This window comes from Stegodyphus dumicola, chromosome 8 (genome assembly GCF_044657685.1).
Source record: "Stegodyphus dumicola isolate Sdum_Otavi_A_Nest chromosome 8, ASM4465768v1".
Taxonomy (NCBI): domain Eukaryota; kingdom Metazoa; phylum Arthropoda; class Arachnida; order Araneae; family Eresidae; genus Stegodyphus; species Stegodyphus dumicola.
Genome location: NC_140775.1, coordinates 109,865,049 through 109,889,113, shown reverse-complemented (window position 1 = coordinate 109,889,113; position 24,065 = coordinate 109,865,049). Strand labels below are relative to the sequence as shown.

General features: G+C 34.2%; 1 protein-coding gene across 6 annotated transcripts in view; it reads right to left on the bottom strand.

Annotated features, from left to right (window-relative positions):
* Positions 1 to 24,065, bottom strand: part of LOC118183304 (dynein axonemal heavy chain 2-like) — a 405,957-nt gene that overhangs the window by 280,739 nt on the left and 101,153 nt on the right. For all 6 annotated transcript variants that reach the window (XM_085822262.1, XM_085822261.1, XM_085822260.1 and 3 more), the window contains exons 13-15: positions 20,527 to 20,751; positions 13,048 to 13,152; positions 1,742 to 1,930 (exon numbers count right to left, since the gene is read on the bottom strand). In XM_085822262.1, the coding sequence (XP_085678388.1) occupies positions 1,742 to 1,930; positions 13,048 to 13,152; positions 20,527 to 20,751 (519 nt within the window). The remainder of the gene's footprint in view (positions 1 to 1,741; positions 1,931 to 13,047; positions 13,153 to 20,526; positions 20,752 to 24,065) is intronic.

Here is a 24,065-nt window from a genome sequence, read left to right as displayed (position 1 = left end):
AAAAGAAATCAAAGCTTGATAAATAACGGTGAACGGGGGGGCAGAGAATCGGTGCACCAAACGCAATCTATCGAGGGGGGAATGATATGTTCAAATGGCTACGAACAGCGAGTCCAAAATGAACACGCATTCCAACATGTTATGTTGGAACCGCATGTTTCGCCTCGCATTTGGTGGAACAATAATATTTGGTGGATCATCAGGCAAGCCGCGAAGAGCCTGCACACATTCAGGATAGTCATCGGGGAGTAGTAACTGAACCCTTTGGAGACGAATGGTGTGGAAGGACTCGGTGTTCAAGATACGCAGGGCACTGGTACGAGAAATTCTTAATTGAGAGGCAATGGCACGTATGTTGGTCCTTGGATTACTCTCCACCGTATCCAACAGAATTTCTTCCCTAAAGACCGAGCGAGCCGATCGTGACTTGTCCTCAATTGTCCTGCCACGTTTTAATGATGAGTAGTCGCACAAATTTTAATGTGCAAAACGTGGAAACAAATTGTGGTGTGGTTGATGTCTGTCGGGGAAGCGTTCTCGATAAATGCGTGCAACGGCTGGCCCATTACTCTACTCTCAGCTATTCCATACAATAAGTGCATATCTATAAGCTTTCCGTTCGGATAGCGTTCCATGCTCTTCGTATGGTGCCTACCGCACGAATGAGATAATCCTATCTTTCCACTTATACTCTTCTGTACAGTAATCCCTGGCGGCGTACAGTGACGTTTCTGGGCATGGGTTTCTATGCAATTCTTAATCCTTATGATGTACTCTACCTCCTCCAGAAATTTGTCGCAACATTTAGGGGACAACCTGTATATACATCATCAAGCATATTTCAATTGCAGATTCTCCCTTGGGGTCTCGCACTATTTATTACAACATATTTTAGAATTTTCAGTTTAAATACTGGAAGATAACCATAATTATCCTGCCCCGCTATTGCTGTAAAAAGATAGAATTTCCATTGACTCATTTGAACTGACAATGATATTTCCATAAAAATTTCTCAACTAACCGAAATACGACATTTTAAAATTCAAGAAGTTTTCAGGGTTGAAAATGAGACATGAGTATGTACCGTCAGATGGAATTACACCTTAATGGCTGAAAATGGACTCTAAGAAGATAATTAATGGATTAACAATTGATCCTTGTAACAACTTTGCGATAGGGCAAGAAGGGGATATATTCACTCCCACGAAATATAAAGATCTCTTGTACTTTCATTTTGATGAGCACATCGAAAAGATTAAATATCCAGAAGATGCCATCGTACTTTCTTTGGCCATTCCATTTGTTTCAGCTCTGCTGATGAGTCTATTTTTCTTGCTATTTTACTATAATAGTAATACTAACTAACGCAATTGAATTGGAATAGGATTATTTTAATACAGGTATATAATATAATATTGCCTAAACTTTCTGTTTTCATCTTCATTGAAGGTGAGAGGAGGACAGAATGACTTTGTCTTGATCTTAGAAATTTTGAATGACTTAAAATAAAGTGCATACAATAACTATCTCAGAAATTCCAGAAACTGGACATTTTGAAGAAGGAAATTATTTAAATAAATTAAGTCTCTAAATCGTGTGTGCAAGGGAAATAATGCATGAGGAGAAGAAAAAAGTGAATACTAAGTATTTTTCTTAATATTTAGTAAGAATTTGTAACGTCATAAGTAACCAATTTATAAAGCGTATTAGACAACTAGAAAAGTACAGACAAAATGCGAACCTTTTTTATGTCTCGCAAGCTGAATAAATAGTGCAGTTTTGCAGGTGTTGGAAGAAAAATCTCCATCACAGATTTATACACCTTTATACTCCCTAAAGTTATAGCATTGATCAATCGACGAATGTCCAATGAAGGTTCAACAAATTTTTTTCTAAGCAATGTGATGAAAATGCGTTTCAGTTCTTGATCCTAGAGTGAGAAAATTTAAGACAGTAAATGAAAAGGCAAACTATGTTTACTTATGCATATTTTATGATAACTAGTCTTTCTTTAAGAGAAGTAGTAAAATAAATTTCAAATTACATTACAATTCCAATTATCCGAACTCCGATTATACGAATCGCTTTCAGAATTTAAGAAACAAATTAAGAGGGAAACGTAGTATTGGACAATCAAAGATTTCATACATTAAAAGGAGCAAACCTATACTTTTAAACTTCGTGTCACTGCTTGAAAACGGAGATGGAAGTTCTTAAATCAATTAAGGCAGCAAAAAACAAAAATTTAGAAGATATCGTTTTCAAGTAGTTTTTGCAGCAACGCTGTATGAGAAACCTAATATCGGGTACGATTCTTTGTGAAAAAGCTAAGATTTTAGCTCAGAAGCTTGGTTGTTTATCGTTTAACGCAAGTAACAGCTGGCTAAGAAATTTGCAGGTACGGTGTCCGTCAAAGAGATGATAAGATGAGATGTTCAGCAAGAAATGACTTTCAGCACTTGTAAGTAGTGTACAGCACGCTATATAACATGTACGTAAAAGTGTTGCCTTTTCATTTTACTAAACTCAAAACCTCTTTCCGTTCAAAAACAGTTTTTTGTGCCATTTTCAAAATACAGTACCTACAGTAGTTAATTAAAGTGTACGTAGACCCTTTCTTCAGAAAAAATCCTGTTATCCGAATTTTTGATTATCCGAATGGGGTGCAGTCCCAATTGATTCAGATAATTGGAATTCTACTGTACTTTGTTTCTAATATGTTTCATCTTTGATTCTTGAATCACACACACAGAGGTTTTCTATACATATACATGAAGGAAAAGCAAATGCATATGTAATACAAATTATGTAACTTTAAAAAAACTTAAGTATTTTAAAAGCTTCTGAGAATAAAAGTTTGATTATAATAAATAAGCCAAGAAGATAAAAATTTAATATACTGCTGTTAATAAGAAAAAACTTTAAATGCTAATTTAACTGATTTCCACTCACAAATAGATGGGTGTCCATTTTACTTTGGCATTTTACTTTGGCCATTTTATTTTAACAGAACATCTTATAAGGTACTGTATGTTAATGTTAATTTTCAATGTAAAATAACTTCTTCTTTTCGTTAGCATTCACTAGAATGTATAAGTATTCCAGAAGAAAATCTTGAATGTTTTAGATTTTGGTAGCGATGCTTGCAGTTCTAATTTCTTTGACCCAGCTCTGCCAGTTAATATTCTAGGGTTAGGCATTTACTAACCGAAGTTAAATTGCACTCTTAAAGGTTGAACCAGCTTAGTTAGGAAAAATTTGTGTAGTCCTGGGTTACGATCCCTTAGCTTTTATTGAAACAAAATTTAAACACCATGAGAACTGACTGAGTCATAGGATCGGCGATTTCTACTGGGTAATGTTAGTTTTAATGCAAATTCTGCTTTATATTATTTTAATACTCGCAAGTGGTGAAGTTTTGATTACACACATAAGCTGTGCCTTTAACTGTTTGCTTGAAATTTACGCCAGATGTTTCAAGAGGATAATGGGCAATCTTTGCCCTTTTATTTTCAAAAATAGATATTCATTTCAGCTGTTGAGAATCCCATTCCTATCGTTTAGAATTATAAAAGATTTTGTACGTGGTTTGAAATTTTTACGTCCAAGATTAATTTCACGAAAGAAAGTTCTGCTGCCATTAAAACGGTTACAGGCGAAAACAAAGTGAGCTAAAACGACGCGAAGAAAATAACGTAAGGTGAAAACGTCTTCGTAATATACGTCGTAGGAGAAAAGAAAGCAAGAAGTAAACATAGTTGTTCTAAAACATCGTAATACAAAAATCGTTCGTAAAAAGAAAGCGATTAAAAATATTTCGCAGTTTAAAAATATGGTCATAAAAAATATCGTGCTCAAAAATAAATCATCGCATGACGATAACATCACAGACATGCGTTTTTCAGACTTTAAAAGATGTAAATTTATATTCGCATAATGATTTGTGAGCGCAAGAGGGAATGAAGAATATTTTTACTTTCGTATATTTGAAATAATAAATGTTTGCTAAAACATTAAGAAGGATTGGATTATTTAATTATGGCAAAGCCTCGAGGGCTATCTGCCTAAAGGGAGGGATGCCTTCGTGGAGGACTTTCTAAGGGAAACTGGCTCGTATACACGTTACACATGGGGAAAACCACGAAAACGCCCATGCAGACAGCCCGTTCGCGGGATTCGAACCTCGGACCGAACTACCAGTGTTCAGCGTCTTTACCACTCGGCCGCTGGTGGGCACCATTAAGAAGGAAACTTAAGCAATTCAAAAACTGAAAATGAATAGAAAATTAATGGGATTTATAGCAGATAAGAGAATTTTATAATTTGATAATTAATTAAAAAGTTTTAATAGAGATAACCACAAGTATTTACTCATCTTCAGTTTTCTAATCTTCTTTAAACTATATGTTTCGTCAAAAATAACCAATAAATCTTTAATAAAAGAAATAATGACATTTATCAGTTAACTATATATGTTTAATATTCTGTTAATTCTGATAAACCTAGCATTACGTTTCTATTCAATTTTAGTTTTAAATGCTCAAATTTCCTTATTTTTCCAGCAAAAATTTATTCGTTAATTAAAAAATATAACATATAAAAGTAAAATGTCTTCCTCATTCCTTCTTGCGTTCACAAATCATTATGCGAATATGCGAATTTTTAAAGCCTGAAAATGTATGTCTGATATATTACCGTCATTCGATGATTTGTAGGAACTTTATTTTTTGCCGCGATATTTTCGACGACTTTTTTAAACTGCGAAGTTTTTGAACTACTTAGCTTTCGATGACGATGTTTTCTTTTCTTTCATGATTTTTTTATAGGACAACCTTTTTCTCCTCGACCTTTTCGTTTGCGATGTATTTGCCGCGATATTTTCGGCTGACACCATTGAAACCCCTAAGATGTTCAAAAATTTTAAACACGTCTTCGTGAAAAATTCTATTCTTTGTTCTCATGCATCCTCTTCTCCTGCATTCTCGCCAGCCTAAAAAGTTCAACTTAATTCCTTGAATATTTTCTTTGCAACATTTTATGATCACATTTTATTTTATTTTTTGTAACAAACTCACATTCTACAAACCAATCTTCATATTTGATATTTTCACTTTCCCAAAAAGTACATCTTCTCACAATTTTACTGTCATGCAGGCTATTCTTTTCAGTAGCTGGTCTGAATTCAGACATTTTACAGATTTTGGCGTTCATGTCACCCATTATGATGTTAATGTCATGCCTGGTACAGGTTTATTAAACTGTCTTTATGGAATTGTTCTTTCTCTTCTTCATCCTTATCCTCTGTAGGTGCATGCACAACTTGCACACTCACACAAAATAAATAAATAAATAAATAAATAATCTGAAAGGTTTTAGATCTTAAATTACGTCTAAAGGGGCGTTTTTTTAACGTTTTGTGTGTTACTTTATTAAATATCATGTTTTGCACTTAATAGCAATGTCGCAAAATAATTTTTTTAAATGAGTATATCTTTAGAATCTCCGATATACAGTTCCGCGCGCTAAAGATAAAAAGGTCCCCCCCCCCTGTAGAGTGTTGCCATTTCTCGCTTTTAAATCGTTGAGTTTGTTAATCAAAAATTCGTTAAAGGTTTACAAAATATGAAATCGATAATAAAACAAATTCCAAATTTCAAATTTGGTTTCTCACATGCCTGTGTTCGTAGGAGGATTACGTCATTCAAAATTCAATACTCTATGTACTGTTGTCTTATCACAATGCGAGAAATATACATACATTTATGCAGATTTTTCATTATTTAATTTCTTCAAATATAATGTAGAACCCTAACATTTGGTGGCAACAGTTTGAAAAGTGAAACGGACATTTATAGTGATTCAACGCAAAATCGCAAAAAGAAAACAATAGTCCATCAGGACAAAAAAAAAAAAAAAAAAAAAAAAAAAGACACTTCTATATTGCATTTATATACAGCATTGTTCTAACAGGTATTTTGACACAAAATTGGACTTTTTCTGAAATAACATACCAAATGTTTTCCATATTTCGATTCTATGACTCAAACGATGTCTAGACATTAAATTTTGCAATATTTTGTTTAGAAATTAAAAAATTTATCTTGGCCCATTTTTTTTCACTTTGCGCCAAGAATAATTCACTTCTCGAACTTCTATATTTATAGCAACCTATTTTTCTTCCCTTTCGTTTCATTGTACACGAGCCGAACAAAGGTCATTGTTCTTACGTTCAAATAATTTTAATAAAGTGCGTAAACCACATTTGACGTTATTATTGCTTATTGAAATTTAGAGTATTATAAAAAATACTCTCTAAATATACGTTTTGAAATTTAGAGTATTATAACAAATACTCTCTAAATATACGTTTTGAAATTTAGAGTATTATAACAAATACTCTAAATTTCAAAACGCACTAATATGTATATTCATGCTATCTTAGGAAATTTTGAATAAAAAACACTAATTTTTGCAGGTATGCTTAGAAAAACTAAGATGATTAAAGATCTAGTTTAAGATAATTAATCTACTTTAAAATGATTTCGAAAATCATCTTAAAGTAGATTAATCATCGAAATAACCTTAATATACTTTAAGATGATTTCGAAAAATTTATAAAAATTACTTAAAAATACAAAAGCTTAAAATAAATCATAAAAGTGATTTCGAAAATAATTTCAAAAAATTTTCGAAAAATTTATAAAAATTATTTTAAAATACATTTTTTATAATAATCATAAAAATGGGAGAATTTTATTTGCAATGAATCTAAATTTTGAAATGTGAAAGGAAGAATCAAATAAGTTTAAAAAAGAGATATTAATAAATATATATCAAATTCAACTAACATGGAGGTGCTAAAATTTTGAGAGCTAATTTTTTAAGAACCATTAATGCGATTTTTACAAAACTTGGCACTTTGGCATCATCTGAGTCGTAGAATCGAAATATGAAAAACAAATCGGTATTTTATTTCAGAAAAACTAGAATTTTGTGTCAAAATACCTATGTTAGAACAATGCTATATATAAATCTAATATATATCCTAAGTCGCGCTTTTAAGACATGGAAAATGCAAGTTCAATCTCGACAATCGGTCCAGTAGAAGAGGAGATAGAGAACTGTACCCCCCGTTTTTTTTGTGCAAGGTGTACAAGCTATAGTTAAAGAATCTGGCTTTCATTCGAATCTTACGAACTCGAGATGATCTTGCCAGAAAAATCAGTTATCATATGTCTGATTCCTTTGTTCACCACAAATTCCATACCAAAAATATTTTTTCCGTTATTAGAGCTATAATACAGTAAATAATTCTTCCCTTCAACTACCTCTCAGCAAGCCATCTCATCTCCTATATAGCGAGTATGTAGGTTATATTTATTAGATTCTTCAGTTACTAATTGTACTTCATTACTATAAAGTGTGAACATGCTATGTATTAAATCGCATAGCCTTTAAATCTTTTCCAGGTCGTTTCCTGTAAGACAGCTCAAAATTTACTTCTTTAGAATTCGCAACAGGATTTTTTTTTTTTTTTTTTTTTTTTTTAACAGGGAGAGATCGTCAGCCTCTTGCCCAGTTCCCATCTGGAGGATCAGCTTGTATTTAGAACATCGATTAGCAAGACACTAAAGCTAGTATATAACTTCAGGCAGAGCTGGTAAGAGTAAGTAACAGGTAGCGTCTCGCCACAGCATACGCTATGCCTCGCGTTTGCTTTACACTATTGGCAATGTATCATGTGATTAGCGACTAAAGACACTATGGCAGAGCAGAAGAAAATTTAACAAGCTACACATTTTTCAAAATGAATTTCTTCATCTTATTGCAAGAGACCTTCTGTTTCTCAGAAACAAAAATCTGCATAAAGACTTAAACACTGAATTACGTTAATATCTACCTCATTCAAAAATAAAATGAAACAGAAATTTCTATCGTAATGCGAAAACAATTCATGCTGCAAATTTTGTTGAAATCTTAGACTATAAAATTATTCCAGAAGTTTTACTTTTCCAGACAATACGCAGCACATTTATTCAACATGTTAGATCTGTATACATAATTGTTTGTTTACATCCTCTTTCCTGCCCAGTTTTTAAATGTAGGAACATTTCCTTCTTCAGTTTAGATATCTTCAGTTTTACTTCATTTTTCCCCATGTAAACGTTAGCTATCAGTACCTAAGGAAGTATTGACAGTGTTCGATAATGTAGAGGTTCAGATCAACCGTTCGAGACAAACAGACGATATTTTTATATTTTTCATTCCCCGCTCATAAAAGGTCCTTTTTGCATCATCCAGCTTATGTTTTGCATCATTCAGCAATTATTTAAACTTTTCTGCATCTGTATTTCTACAGTTCATTTTTAAAGACTCGAAATCTGTGAAATTCTGACTTAAGCATAATGACATATTGATTCAATCTAAGTATAAACGAGTTAGCATTATTGATTCAAGTCTCCGAATTTTCTCCCACGCTCTTTATCATGTACGTACTACACTGATGTACATAAATTAAGGATAATTCGGAGTCAGGCGGGAATCGAACTCTAAAATAAATATATCACCTGTAAAATCACTACACACATCTTCAAGAATCATATGCAAATTTCAGGAAGTACCCAGATCACACCGATGGTACGTCACAATGACGAGAGTGTAAGAGAGCGATATATAAGGAATACAGGCAAAGAAGTAAAATTGTTCGCAGGCGCTTTATAAGCATTTCAGTGCAATAACCGAATAGTTATGACACAAAGGACGCATTTGGATGATTTTTTACGTAGTAGAATTATCGGCCGTCTGGATTGTGGGCGTACCCAACTGGAAGTATCAGACGAACTTGGAATTGCCCAGAATGTCATCTCCAGGCATTGGCAACGATTCCAAGATGATGGTATTGTGAGTAGACGTTACAGCACAGGTCGCCCCAGAGATACAACGCCGAATGAGGACCGGTATTTGGCAGTTACTGCCAAAAGAAACAGGCGGAGCACAGCCTCAAACCTGTCTCGTCAGCTCTCTTCAGCCACTGATACGACAATTTCAAGGCAGACCGTGTACAGACGCTTAGGGCAGATTAGTCTATATGCTCGTAGACATGTCAGATGAGTTCCACTTACTGCAACTCACTTTCGCCTGCAGTTAACCTGGAGTAGAGAGCATGGATTGTGGACACCGCAACAGTGGGCTTGTGTGATGTTTTCCGACGAGTCCAGGTTTAGGTTTCAGTCTGATTCTCGTTGGACTTTCATATGGAGAGCCCCAGGTACCCGTTACCACCAAGAAAACATCATTGAACGACACCGTTACGGTGGTGCAGGAGTGCTCGTTTGGGGTGGAATTATTCTGGGTTCCAGAACTGACCTGCATGTTCAAATTGGAACCATGACAAGTCAAATCTATCGGGACGTTATTCTGAAAAAACATGTACGTTTCTTTCGGGGAGCCATGGGCGCACAATTTGTGTTTACGGGTGACAACGCCCGCCCTCACCGTGCAAACATCATAAGCGAATGCCTTCAATCCGAGGATATAACCCGTATGGACAGGCCAGCATTCTCACCGGACTTGAATCCAGTAGAACACGTGTGGGACATGCTCGGCCGACGAGTTGCAGCCTGTCAACCTCCTCCTACATGTCTACCGGAACTTCGGAGAGCATTGCTTTTTGAGTGGTGTAATATCCCCCAAGATCAGATCTATAATTTGATACTCAGCATGCCTAGGCGTTGCGCGGACTGTATTGCATCGTCCGGGAGACATACAATGTATTAACAGTCATACGAACCATGTATGTAAATAGGTTTTTTTTTTTTTGTAATTTGCTCCAGAGAGAAAAAATCGCTAATTTTTTTAATAATATCAAACATATAGCATTTTTTTTTGCTCTTTACCTTTTGTTTAATAAATAAGCTTTACAAATACACTGAAGTGATAAAAGACATGGGATACCTCCTAATATTTTCTCGGTCCTCCTTTTTCCCGGCGAAGTGCAGAACTCGACGTGACATGGACTCAACAAGTCGGTGGAAGTCCTCTGCAGGAATACTGAGCCATGCTGCCTCTATAGACGTCCATAATTGTGAAACTGTTGACTGTGCAGAGTTTTGGGCACGAACTGACCTCTCGATGATGTCCCACAAATTTTCCATGGGATTCATGCCGGGCGATATAGGTGGCCATATCATTCGCTGGAATTGTCCAGAATGTTCTTCTAACCAATCGCGAACAATTGTGGCCCGGTGACATGGCGCATTGTCATTCATAAAAATCCCATCGTTGTTTAAGTACGTGAAGTCCATGAATGGCTGTAAGTGATCTCCAAGTAGCTGAAAGTATCCATTTCCAGTCAACGATCGGTTCAGTTGCACCAAAGGACCGAGTCCATGCCATGTAAAAACAGCCCAGACCGTTATGGAACCACCACCAGCTTGAACAGTGCCTTGTTGACAACTTGGGTTCATGGCTTCGTGGGGTCTGCGCCACACTCGAACCCTACCATCAGCTCTTACCAACTGAAATCGTGACTCATCTGACCAAGCCATGGTTTTCCATTCGTTTAGGGACCAACCGATATGCTCACAAGCCCACGAGAGTCGCTGCAGGCGATGTCGTGCTGTCAGTAAAGGCACTCGAGTCGGTCTTCTGCTGGCATAGCCCAAGGAAGACAAATTTCGCCGCACTGTCCTATCGAACACGTCCCTCGTACGTCCCACATTGATTTCCGCGGTTATTTGACGCAGTGTTGCTTGTCTGTGAATATTGATAACTCTACGCAGACGTCGCTGGTCTCGGTCGTTAAGTGCAGGTGGTCGGCCACTGCGCTGTCCATGGCGGGATGTTATGCTTGAAATTAGATACTCTCGGCACACTCTTGACACTGTGGATCTCGGAATTTTGAATTCCCTAACGATATCCGAAATGGAATGACCCATGCGTCTAGCTCCAACTACCATTCCGCGTTCAAAGTCTGTTAATTCTCGTCGTGCGGCCATAATCACATCAAAGCCTCTTCACATGAATAACTTGAACACAAATGAAAGCCCTGCCTAAGCACTTCGCATTTATACATTTTCTACGCGATACTACTGCCATCTGTATATTTGCATATTGCTATACCATGACTTTTGTCACTTCAGTGCAAGTCAAATTTGTTTTGCTTCTAACTCTTCCTTTGCCTGATTTTGCATTATTCTTAATTTATGGACATGAGTGTATTTTAATCCTCCTCTTGGAATGTTACTTATTTCCAAGAACTCAGTGAATAGTCGTTACATAGTTGTTCAGTATTCTGGCATTCAAAGAACTCTATTTTAGATAGGATATTACAAAACATATATACTTTTATAAACATATTAGATATTACAAACTTTTAGGAATAATGAAATACAGAGGGTGTTTAAATAATTTTAGAACAACTTCGATAAAGAATTTTTTTAAAAAGAAAATATTTGGAATAAATATTTCTGGCCACAGATTGTTATTTTAAATGATAAATATAGATGCTACTTTTAAATTTATTTTTCTTTCAAAATGTCGCATGCAAACAAGGTGTGGATTGATGGCTTTGATTTGCGCTTTCCTTGTTCCTTGTTTCCAGAGGAATGTTCCTATTCCATAACATAAAAACACTGTGGAATGCAGGGTGTTAAAATTTCTAAGTGCAAAATACACAACATTATTAATCGGAAAGGGAAAATTATTTATATTATTATATTTATATTACGTTATTCATTACTTCTACATGGAAATAAGACACCAAACGAATACCTGAAAAAGGTACGTACTGTTTCTAATGTTTCAAAAGTATTGGTAACAAACGAAAATTCGCCGATGCAGAAAAATACTGATACCGATGCAAAGTATTTAAGCACATCTGAAGCAATAAAATAACAAATCAAGATTTACAAATTAAAAACGGTAAAAAAAAAAGGCTCACCAGCTTTTGCCGAGGCATATAGGTTAACGCAGAACAATTTATAGAAGCCTGTATGAAAACTGTTTAGCAGAAGATAAATGGAAATACATTGTGATCCTTGCCGAAGCATGGGTTTGCCTCAATAACTGCAACAATATAAAGTCTATTTATTATTGAAAAGGAAAAGAAAAAATAATTTACAAACCTGGTTCCATCAATGCAAAGAAAGTTTCAGTAAGGGGTTTATAATTATCACAAGATTCTCTTACAATAGAAAGTCAAAAAATTGGTGAGTGAAAAAATTGGTAAAATGCAGTATCAAGAAAAATTTCTACATTCGATACTTACAAATGAAATTCATCCCAATGACTTTCAAAGAGTGGAATTTCATCAAGACAAAGCAATAAGTTATACTTCGAAAACTGCCACTGCACACATTAAAAAAATGAGGACTGATATGGCTATTGAACATTTTCAAAGTATTCCCGCAAAATCCACTGCCGTTTCAAGTATGGACTATTGTGCCTTTGATCTCATATAAAGGAGCTTTTTCTAAGCGCAGACCTACCACGATTGACAGACTCTGTAAAGTAGTAGAAGAGGAATGGATATGAGTACCCCTGGTATTTTTATGAAAAGCCCTTCTATCTTCACGATGCAGATTTATAGTTCGGAAAAAAGGCTATAAGATAGAATATTTAAAAAAATACTTATATTATACTACACTTGTATTGAAGTATTGCATAGACAATTTTTCAATGTATTCGCATTTCTGCCCTGACGCCCTGACGTGTCACCTACGGAGTATTTTGCCTTCATAAGAGCTTTTTTAAGCGCTAACCCACCACGCTTGGTGGACTCTTAAAACGTAGTGGAAGTGGAATGGAAATCAGTTTCCTTAGAAATGTTATGAAAAGCTCTTGAATCATGAAAATCATTACGTGGATTTATAGGCCAGATAAAAGGCTATCAAATCGAACATTTAAAAAAGGAAATACATTTTTCACTTAAACATTAATTAAAGGGCCCCGAAATCGTTCTAAAAATGTGAAAACAGCTTATGCAATTCTTTTAATTTTTATGCCACAAAAGAAGCAGTGGGGAATTATTAAAACATTCTGATTTACCTGTGGTGGTATTATATTAATAACATTAAAACGATTCAAAAGTGGCTGAGAAATTTTACTCTCACTTCTTCTAGGTGGAGACATAGCAGCAATAAATGTAATATTCTGAAAAAAAAATCAGGTTTATAATCATCTTGTTCATGAAAATAAATCAACATCGTCTATGAACACAAAAAAGTCAAATAAACAATGTTTCGAACTGTTAGAAGTAACTTCTGTTATCCAAATATGTAATTTGTTCAATTACCTGGAGTACTTCAGAATGACTAATTTGATTTCATATGATTATATTTTTGAAGTTTATGAATTCAGTATAATGAGTGATACATTAAACAAAAGGAAAACTTTCAAATTTTGTCTCATATATTTTAAGTGCTGTATGTGATTTCCTGTAGTTCTCTGAGCGATGTCGAAATACTACACGTACTTGAATTTTTTATATGCAGAATTTTTATACGCTCACTGACTTTGTAACAATAATAATATCACTTTTGAGCCTATTTAAAATTAAGGAACAGCAATCAATAGTACAAAAGGTAGAACTACCTACAATTTAGGATCAGCTTAAAAGCCGCATTGTAATCGCTGTAATATTTGTTATTTCTTTTTTCACAGTTTTCTTTACAGCTAAATGAATCTGAATTCATAAAATTAAAAAACAATCACTCAAAAGTTAGAAAATTGGAATTACTTTGTAAAGTAAGCAACAATTTCAATATAAAATAATTAGAAACCTGTTAAAAAACAAAAAAGAAGGTAATAAATTTTAATACACAGTAGAAAGTCCGAAATCGGGAATCATCGGGACTTCAGCAATTCGGAATTTTAGATCACCAGTTTAAATCTAATAAGGTAGCATGACAATCTTGTGGCTTCATTTTTTGTTTACGTCAGTTAGAAAAATGCTGATTCATCAAACCACTCAAAGGCCAAAAGTGCTATCACGGCTAACATCAATACAAGGTATTTTCATTGGCCACGGTGCGATTACCTACAATTAGCAGTTGTTTGAAAGTGACAAGCAAACATTTTAGTTAAAATACAGAAAAATCCTACGTGTGGTACACCTGCTTTGTTTCTTGAGTATTATATTCGCCATTTCTTAAATTTTGTAATGGGGAAGGCATACTTTTCCCCCTTGGTGTTGATGATCCGCAGTTCAGGCTATTAGATCATTCTGGATATTAGACGTCCGGATTTCTGACTTTTTACTAGACTTTTGGACTGTCACTCATTAGAATTTGCAGCCATTCTCAGAACAATGAATAATCAGATTTTCGTAGGTATTTAAGATACACATCCTACTTTAAGGAATACTTCTCCTTTTTTATTTGCTGAGTCACAATAACTAAGCAAAACAGAAAATGTTCCACAACAGTACTAATGCACTCAATGAAAATAATCTTATGCTTGGATTCCTCAATTTTATGGGTTAACTGATTAAATTCTGTGATGATTTTACTGGCATTTATTTTAGAGAAAAGTTCTAAGCATTTTACAAACAACAGTTGATCTTTTATAAAGCACAAAATTATATTGAGTCATTTTATCAAAAACAAAACATATTCTGCGTCAGTTTTTTAGAACTAAAACATAATCTGCAATATTTTTAACTGGTAAAATATAACAGTATATCATTGCTCCCTGAAGAAAAAAGGCTACTCAGCTGGTGATTATAGTAGGTAGTAAAAGCAGTTGTCATGCTGTGTGAATACAGGTTCAAATCCTGGTCACAGCATAAATATTTATGACCCTTTGTTGTATACAGATCAGAGGCATGCAATATTCATTGCTCTGAAAATCCTCTAATGCCGCTGATAGCAGATGATATGAGATAAAAAGTCCTCAGATGCTATCTCCTTGAATCGTATTTGGGAATATTTGATCTTGATCCTCTGATTAGAGGGTATTTTGGGAACTGCTTATGAAGAACTGTACTTAAACATCAATTGTTTGGTAAATTTGTAAAATTAATCATTTGAATTTTGTTTTCATAAACTTTCAGTCATTAAGATATTATTTTGATCATCAAAGAAAATAAGAAAAAATATTTTTAATAATAAGATAGTAGACACCAAATGACAAAAAATCTCATGATTTAATACAGTCATGCTATTCAGTAGGTTAACTTTTCCAATATTGAATATAAAAGTTCCATTACCCGTAGTACTTAAAATTTCTTAACTGTTTTCATTTCTCAAAGAAACAAATTTTATTCTGTATTCATCATGAAATGTATTTACAATACTGTATACAACTAAATTTAATTTGACTTTATTTGGAAGTGGAAAGTTACGTAACCAAACATTTACATCTTATTATGTAGGGATATTTGTAATTAACCAGTTACCTTATTATTTCATCTGCACTTCTACTTTCATCAACTCCCATTAGAATACAATTTAGTTTATGCGTTTAAGTACGGAGTTCTTGAGTTTCAAGCACATATTTCAGCAGCTATCACAGACCATCATGCGATTAGCGCTCCCTACAACTATTAGATTACTTAACTTGGCTTTAACATTGTTAGCTTTAATTGCGTTTGAAATTTAGAGAGTACCGACCAAAGCTGGTAGGTGCATTTTACATTTTAATTTCATATTTTAATTTTATTTAAGCTTTTGTTTCTAAATTCCCACAAACTGCAGAGTTAACTTTCTTTTATTTCACAGCTGTATAACCACAAGACTAACAACTGGCTAAAATATTTCATTTTAAACATTCTTCCGAATTAGTGTTATATTACTTAGTCGTTGAAACAAGAAGATAAGTCATGTAACTTCCCTTTTAGTTTCAAGAAAGAAATATTCAGATTGGTTTGAATCCAGATGCTGGTGCTCAACATGCATAATTAAAGATACGTAGAGATTATGAGAGTTTTAGTTTAGCCCCTGCAAGATTGCACAGAAGAAAAATGCTCGCTAACCTGATGAAATCTCGTAGATCTCTCGTAGACGTTAAGCAGACTTCTTTGAAATCAGCTATCAGTTTTGACGTTAGAAGCTCAGTATTAGGTTCTGTCGGACTTAAAAATTGTTTTCGCCTTTACTCAATTGGGAAGCAATAGTAACATCCATTTCAAAAGGGCAGACCTTAAGATTGTTGAAAGGCACCATAAAAAGTCTGTTAAGAGAGCCTGACAACAAGATGCACAGTTTTGAGTTTTCAAAGCTGCACTAATTAAATTATTTCCTGCAGTGAAGGATAGGGCTCGGTTCTAGTCAGAACTATTTTGAAAATATCAGGTGGTAGAGCAAGAATTGATATAATTTGTATTGCAGAAAGTTGAAATTGAAAAGTTATTGTAAAGAAAGAAGCCAGAGAGTTAAAGCTTGCTACTGCAGATATAGAATTTTGTAATACTTCGAAATCCTAGTACATTAGAAGACTTGAGCTGGCTGTGAAGTACCAAGATCACAGATTAGCTGAAAATAGATGTGTGGGCGGTACATTCGATTAGCTACGGTTATAAATTTGCAAAGCCAATCTATCGGGAACAAACAAGCCAAATCTATTAAACAAGCCAAATCTATCGGGACGTCATTCTGGAACAACATGTACGTTTGTTTCGGGGCGCCATGGGCGCACAATTTGTGTTTATGGATGACAACACCCGTCCTCACAACGCAAACATCCTAAGCGAATGCCTTCAATCGGAGGATATCACCCGTATGGACTGGCCAGCATTCTCACCGGACTTGAATCCAGTAGAACACGTGTGGGGCATGCTTGGCCGAAGAGTTGCAGCCCGTCAACCTCCTCCTACATGTCTACCGGAACTTCGGAGAGCATTGCTTTTTGAGTGGTGTAATATCCCCCAAGACCAGATCGATAATTTGATACTCAGCATGCCTAGGCGTTGTACGGACTGTATTGCATCGTCTGGGAGACATACAATGTATTAACAAGCATACCAACCATGTAAATATTGGTGTTTTGTAAATAGGTGTTTTTGTAATTTGCTCCAGGGAGAAAAAATAGCTATTTTTTTATAATATCAAACATATAGCATCTTGTTTTGCTCTTTACCTTTTGTTTAATAAATAAGCTTTACAAATAAGTCAAATTTGTTTTGCTTCTAACTCTTCCTTTGCCTGATTTTGCATTATCCTTAATTTATGGACATGAGTGTAAAAGACTCTGTGGAAATCTGGAAATGGAGGAAATTCAAACCACACCATTACATTTACTGTCGGACGGCATGAAGGAGAGATTCAAACGAACAGTCTTGGACTGTCTCTCTCAATTTGTATCTGAGAGCCAGCAGGACTGGGATCAAATACTGCCATTATTTCCGCTTGCATACAGAAGTGCCGTTCATGAGAGTACTGGATTGTCTCTATCGCACCTGACTTTTGGCCATGAACTTCGTCTGCTGTCTGGTCTGCTCTTCGAATGACAGTCGGATACGCCTTCTTCGCATGAGCAGTATTTCACAAATCCGCAGGCATGTTTAGAGTACGTTCATCGATTTGCAAGGGGAAGGATCAACGCAGCCATTTAGAGGATGAAGACGAGATATGATTCCAAGACGACAAATAGGGAATTCAAGGAAAGAGATCAAGTTTGGCTCTACATCCCGAAGCATCGTCGCGGAATATCTCCCAAGCTACAGTAATCCTGGGAAGGGCCCCTAGCGTGTGATCATGAAACTAAACGACAGAGTGGTGTGCACTACTTTAGGTTTAGAAACCTAAAGTAACTCATAGTAGTGCACTGCGACAAACTTGCACCTTGTTACGGTTATGAGAATTAGTTATCCCTGGTCTTGGGGATTGCACTACCGGGACGTGCAGTGCTTAAGGAGGAGGACGATGTTGTATATACGAGTAAATATTTTAATCCTTTTCTAATGTATCTTTTATTTTCTGTATTTTTTGAGTATTCTGCATTGTTTTATTTATTTATTTAATATATTTATTGTTTATAGCAGCGTTTCTCAATCTGTGGCACGCGTACACCGACGGGTACGTGAAATAGTCTCAGAAGGTACGCGAAAAAAAAATCTGATGTGTGCACCACATGACTTCCTTGTACGGAATATTAAATTATACGCATTTTTCTTGCATTTCATTTAAACATATTGGATTTAATTCAATCTACTTCGTCGATAGCGCATAAACCATAACCGAATAAATGTACTCTTTAAAATTCACTATATTTGTTTACCATAGCGACACTCTGGCGCTAGGTTCACTTAACAGTATTATATTTCGTTCATATTATAACTCAGAATGCACAAAATTTATATCATTTGAAGCATTACCTAATTGTTGCCACATATTCTATTCAAATACTATAATAAAGCTAGAACGATGTATACAAGAAATTAAGCAAACAAAACAAAAAAAAGAAAGCGTTTTTCACAGACGATTTAGTATTTCTCATTCAATTAATTCAGTTCTCACTTCGCGACAAGGCAAAAATACGTAAAAACTCAAAATATCTGTATTAAAAATTATGAAGTAAATCTTAAACACTTATTTAATCGAAAAAATTCCAGAAAGGATTAAGCATGATTTAATTCGCAATAATAAATGAAGGCGTTATCTTTGTTGTTGCAAAGCTAAGTTTCTCTAGATTGTCAATAAATCTACTATTCTGCTGTTTCAAATGTTAACAAATAAGTTCGCCATGTTATTTAAAACTTAAGGCTTAACCGCACTTAAACAGCTTTTAAATTGTTGATAATTGTACAAATATTGCTTCCAGATTTACGAAAGGCATAACAACCTTAACCGGAAGATAAAAACAACATAATTCACTCATTTTTAAAGCAAAAAATTAACAATTTACAAACATTTAAGAGTAAAGAAACTGAGATCACTGAGCCGGGTAACACAGTAGATATATATATATATATATATATATATATATATATATATATACGTTTGGTGCGGCCGACTGTAACCAAAATACGAGGTGCACATCTACATGTTATAACAATCCCATTTACAAAATTTCAATGTTCTGAGGCTACTCACTTTTGAGTTATGCGAGATACGTACGTTCGTACAGACGCCACGAAAAATTCTCTTCAGAATTCATTTTAAAGCAGTTTTATAATTTTTTTGGAGGAAAAGAGTCTTTTATTCTCTCCTTACGTGCAAATGTTATGCAAAAACATCGTTAAATTGCATTCGATAGAGGTCAAAATGGATATTTTCGTTGAAATATGCTGCCTGAAACTTTTCGCGATTACAATACTTCCTTTTTACTTCGTACAAGGAAGTAAAAAGATGTAAGGGTGAACATTGATAGACAGATTGATGATTGATAGATAGAGAAAAGTTGGAAAGCTGTTGAAAAAACTGGCATTTACAATACAAATTATATTTCATTATGAAAAATCAAAATAATTAAATTGAATCCAAAATAATTTTACTTTAAAAAGATATGAATGTTTTAAATTCAGTTAAATTTTGTTGCATTTTTTTTTGCATATATTTTACCTCTAGAATCTGTACCTGTTAAGAGGGATAGGACCAAAGGCAGACATTTGACAATAATAAATATATTTCAATAATCCTTACAGAAAGCGAGCAGGCATTTCAACACTGTTTTCTGTAATACGATTTTATTTCTGTGAAGAGTCTGGGATAACCCCGATGTTAGTCGGTGAGTTAATTGCAACCTGTCCATATCTTTTTCTCAATGTTGCCAACCGACCGTTGGATATAGCGCGCACATTGTACTGTAATTTTATATTATCAGTATGAAAACTTAGAATATTAACAAATTATAACATAATGCAGTCTGTTCTAAAGTATTCCCATTAAATTATAATTTGGTAAATTGTTCCCACTGTCATCTAACAATCAATAGTTGAATTTATATGCAATACATCTCAATAAGGTTGGCAACAGGTCTTTGTCTGTATCCCTACTTTTATCAACATAATGTCGTTTTTAATAAGTCTCTAACTTGCTTAAATCATGAATAGCTTGTTTAGCTTGAATAGCTTGTTATCTTCCGATCCGGATTTTAAATTGCTGAGTGCTGCAAACAGCCTCAAGTTTCCCATTAAAATGCTAATACTTTTTTTAATTTAATTAAAATGTGCGTAATTACCAATGTACTCCATTTTTGCATAATTAGTAAAAATAAAAATCTCTTTGTGTTATAGTGTTATTACTGTATTTATATATGTAAGTGTTAGTAATTATACATAATGGTGTGTGGCTAGATTACATGCTGAAATGATGATAAGTCGATGGGACCGCGAGTAAAAATGATCTATCTCTAGGGGCTGAGGGAAAAAAGGCTTCTTTATTCTATCTGTCATTCTTCATATGTTTGCTGAATTTGAGGAAGATATCTGATGATGACGATATAAAACCCTGTATTACATTCTTTTCAAATGTACAACCTTTTCTTTAAAATAAATGTTAGCCTAACGATAATATAATATTAAAAAGATTTTTTTCTCTCATCCACACATGATACAAATTAAAAATTATTAAATAAATCTAAAAGTACCTGTATTGAGTTGATCTTCCATTTATCTCGATTATACCAAATTTTATTGTCAATTTCCATGTGAAGAAGTTCAAGAGCTGACTGAGATCCATACTGATCCTGCTTAGCCATATTAAAATTATCTAAAAATACGATCAGTCTCCTACCTAATGGTGGAAAAAGTACACCTCCAGCTTTTTTTTCCAGTTTACTTTCTAGCATGCGCTGCAGACGCGCAGAAGTAGTCTAGAAATTAATAAATGCAGGAGTGTTATAAAAAAAATCAGCATAACTGGTATGAGATATAAATAAAAGGTAATTTAATGAAAACCTTACTGAATGAATCTCTTGGAATAACATTATGTGCTATAGATTTACACATTACCACATATTACATCTTAATACATTAATATACAGGGTGGTTATAATTAAAGTTCCACTTTGAAATGGTCATAAAAGAAAAACTACTGGATAATCTTATAAAGAAATTCCTGAGAATTTATTTTCAGGGGAGAAAAAATTCAAAAATTCACCACCGGGGAGAAAATGGCGCTGTATGCAATATTATTAAACGAAATAAGGCGTGAAGACATCGGTTTAAAATGTGTTTAACTGTTTCTGAAACCCGTTACAATGTATGTTCAATGTGGCGTCCACCATTTTCCGAAAGCAAACTAAATCGTATTAATGCATTCTGAACAGCAGCTCTTAGTATATCAGGACGAATGTTACGGATATGTCGCTGTATCGCATATTCCAATTAAGCCAAATTGTTTAGATCAGGGGTTCTCAACCGGTGGTACGCGTACCACTGGTGGTACGTAAAAGTAAAATAGGTGGTACACAAAAATGCAAATCATTTTTAAATATTAAATTCAAAAATTAAAACCTCAACATCCTGATTTTCTCCCTAACAATCGTAAATTCATGCAATCCGAGCTTTGTTCGAGAGTGGTGGTGGTAGTAGTACTTTGTAGAACTGGTACTAAAGGTTTACAATTTTTGCTTAGATGGTACGAGTTAGTCAAAACGTTGAGAACCATTGGTTTAGATTATTTGCGTAAATAATTTGCTTCTTCCTCCCGTAAGCCAATTACATGTCATTGCGGTTTTGCCTTACCCCACAAACAGCTTCGTTTTAGAAATGATTGAAAACGTTTTAAACCGAATCTTCAATTGCTTACATAGTATGAACTATATAAGCATGTATATGTATGAACTATGTAAGCACGTATTATGAAATATCTATGTATTATGAACTACTTGTATATAAGCATGCACTATGAACTATGTAAGCATACATTATGAACTATGTAACTATAAGCGTATATTATGAACTATGTAAGCATGTATGCAGAATCAATGTATGCCCTTATAATGCCCATAAGGTGTTGCCCCGGATAGTTGCGGAACCTGGACTAGACCCGAATAGTCTAGGCAAGCCGCACGGGTGTCCAGATTCTGCTCTCAACTGTCAACTGTCTTAGGGCCGAATTCAGGCTTAAAAAATCACAAAAGATCTGTAAGAAAACGATTTCTGGAATTTTTGCTCGTGATTTGCGATTTCACATTTTCTAATCGCTAATTTGTGGTTTTCACGGACGAAGTTCTCTGTTATACGGATCGCTTTAAATGGTAATTTTGTTTAGGTTAATGTTTCTTAAGGGTATACAACTTGTTAAACCCGTGTAGCAAAAGGTTAAGTTAGATTCTGACCCTTATTTCATTTAACAATATTGCATACAGCGCCATTTCCCCCGTGCTGGTGAGTTTTTAACTTTTTTTTTCGCGGCAAATGAATTCGCATTAGCTCCTATACACGTTTACCAAGTTTAATAGCATTTAATCCAGTAGTTTGCTTTTTATGACCATTTGAAAATGGAACTTTAATTATACCAACCCTGTAAATGAGATAAATGGAATTAATTCAACCCAGTGACCCGAATAAGTATTAAAGCAGGGTTAATAATATACGCAGGGTTATCCTTTACTTTAGTCTGCTTCTCACAAGTCTCCATCAGATTATAATTAACAGCATGTGTCATTCACATTTTGAGAGCATCTGGCAGCAAAGCCAGTCCTGCGCAACAGCAATAGCTTTTTAACTAAATGTTTTACTTCTTTAATAATGTTATTAGCCTCTCTTTTTTCTTCTATATCATCTTCATGACTTTTCAATAATAAGGTTGGTAGTTATTCTGAATGATATCAATCTGCATATCAGACTCTTCTCTCTTGTACTGCTGGTAACTTGAGATTTTGCAGCATTTCAGATTTCTTAAGCCAAGTACCCTATCTATGATGATATGTAAACTATATCTGAACAGATACCATTTGCTTTATAACAGACACTGGCATAATATCTTTCCGAAGAATATTACGAAAATTAACAGAACACCCATAAATTGTAAGAACAGTAGAACTGTATTTATGAACTTTCCTATTTACTCTAATTTATGCTTATTAATTATCACAACAGCTTGAAATTTACACAAGTAGTAATTTCTCTTTCTGCTATTACTACTTTGGCTATTTATGCACACTGAGTTGCATCATTTTCGCAGACCCGATGTTATACAATTAAGAAAAATACATACACGAAACATGAATAATGTTAGCAACAATTAAATTATTTTCTGTTATGACTTTATCAAGTTTCTTTTCTTACAGGAGTTAAGTTTTCCTCTGAGGAGGGTGTGTAACCTGGTCTTAGCAAATGGATTGTGAAGCAGGAATGGTTACTGACAGAATGGAGCATTTTAAATGCATTATTTAAAATGCTCTATTTTGTCAGTAACCATTCCTGCTTTACAATCCATTTGCTATTACCGCATCAAAGTTTCTTTGTCATTTCAAGTTATTTTAATGGCAGAATCAAGAGATTTTGGATTGCTTAGATTATTTTTCTTTTTCCCGTTTTCGTTTCTTTGCAAGTGGATATAAAATTATTTCATAAACAACTTTATTTTTAAAGCTTGTATGTTACAACATAGCTCATAATAACTACATTACACTGTTACTTGGTTATTGGAAGGTAGATCTACTTTGTACCTTTTCTTACTACTGATGGCACCACTGCAGTTTTTCAAGTGCTCTTTCATTCTACACGGTTCAGCGGCAAAAACGTTTTTTATTTGACATATTATATTGTGTCTATACACATTGCAAAAAAAAAAGTTAATGAAAATTTTATATATTCCATTAAAATTTTTCAGCACATAAAATCTTATTTGATCTTTCAGTATATAACCTTTTATCACCTCTAGAATTAGACACATATGCACTAAAAATGTTAACAAATTACACACAAACTCCTTTTCGAACAACATTTCTCTCTAAACGCGAAACTGCTTCTGAAAGATCATAAGCTATGACTAATAGTGAGCACTAGTTCATTAACTTTAAAAATACAGCATATCTCTTTTTTGCTCTTAGGAAAATAAACCAGTGATGATTAATATTAACATTTTGCTTATTTATTTTTAATAATAAAAATTAATTTTAGGCACATATTTTTGTAGAAATAAATAAATCATTAATACACTTTTCCTTTCAAAAAT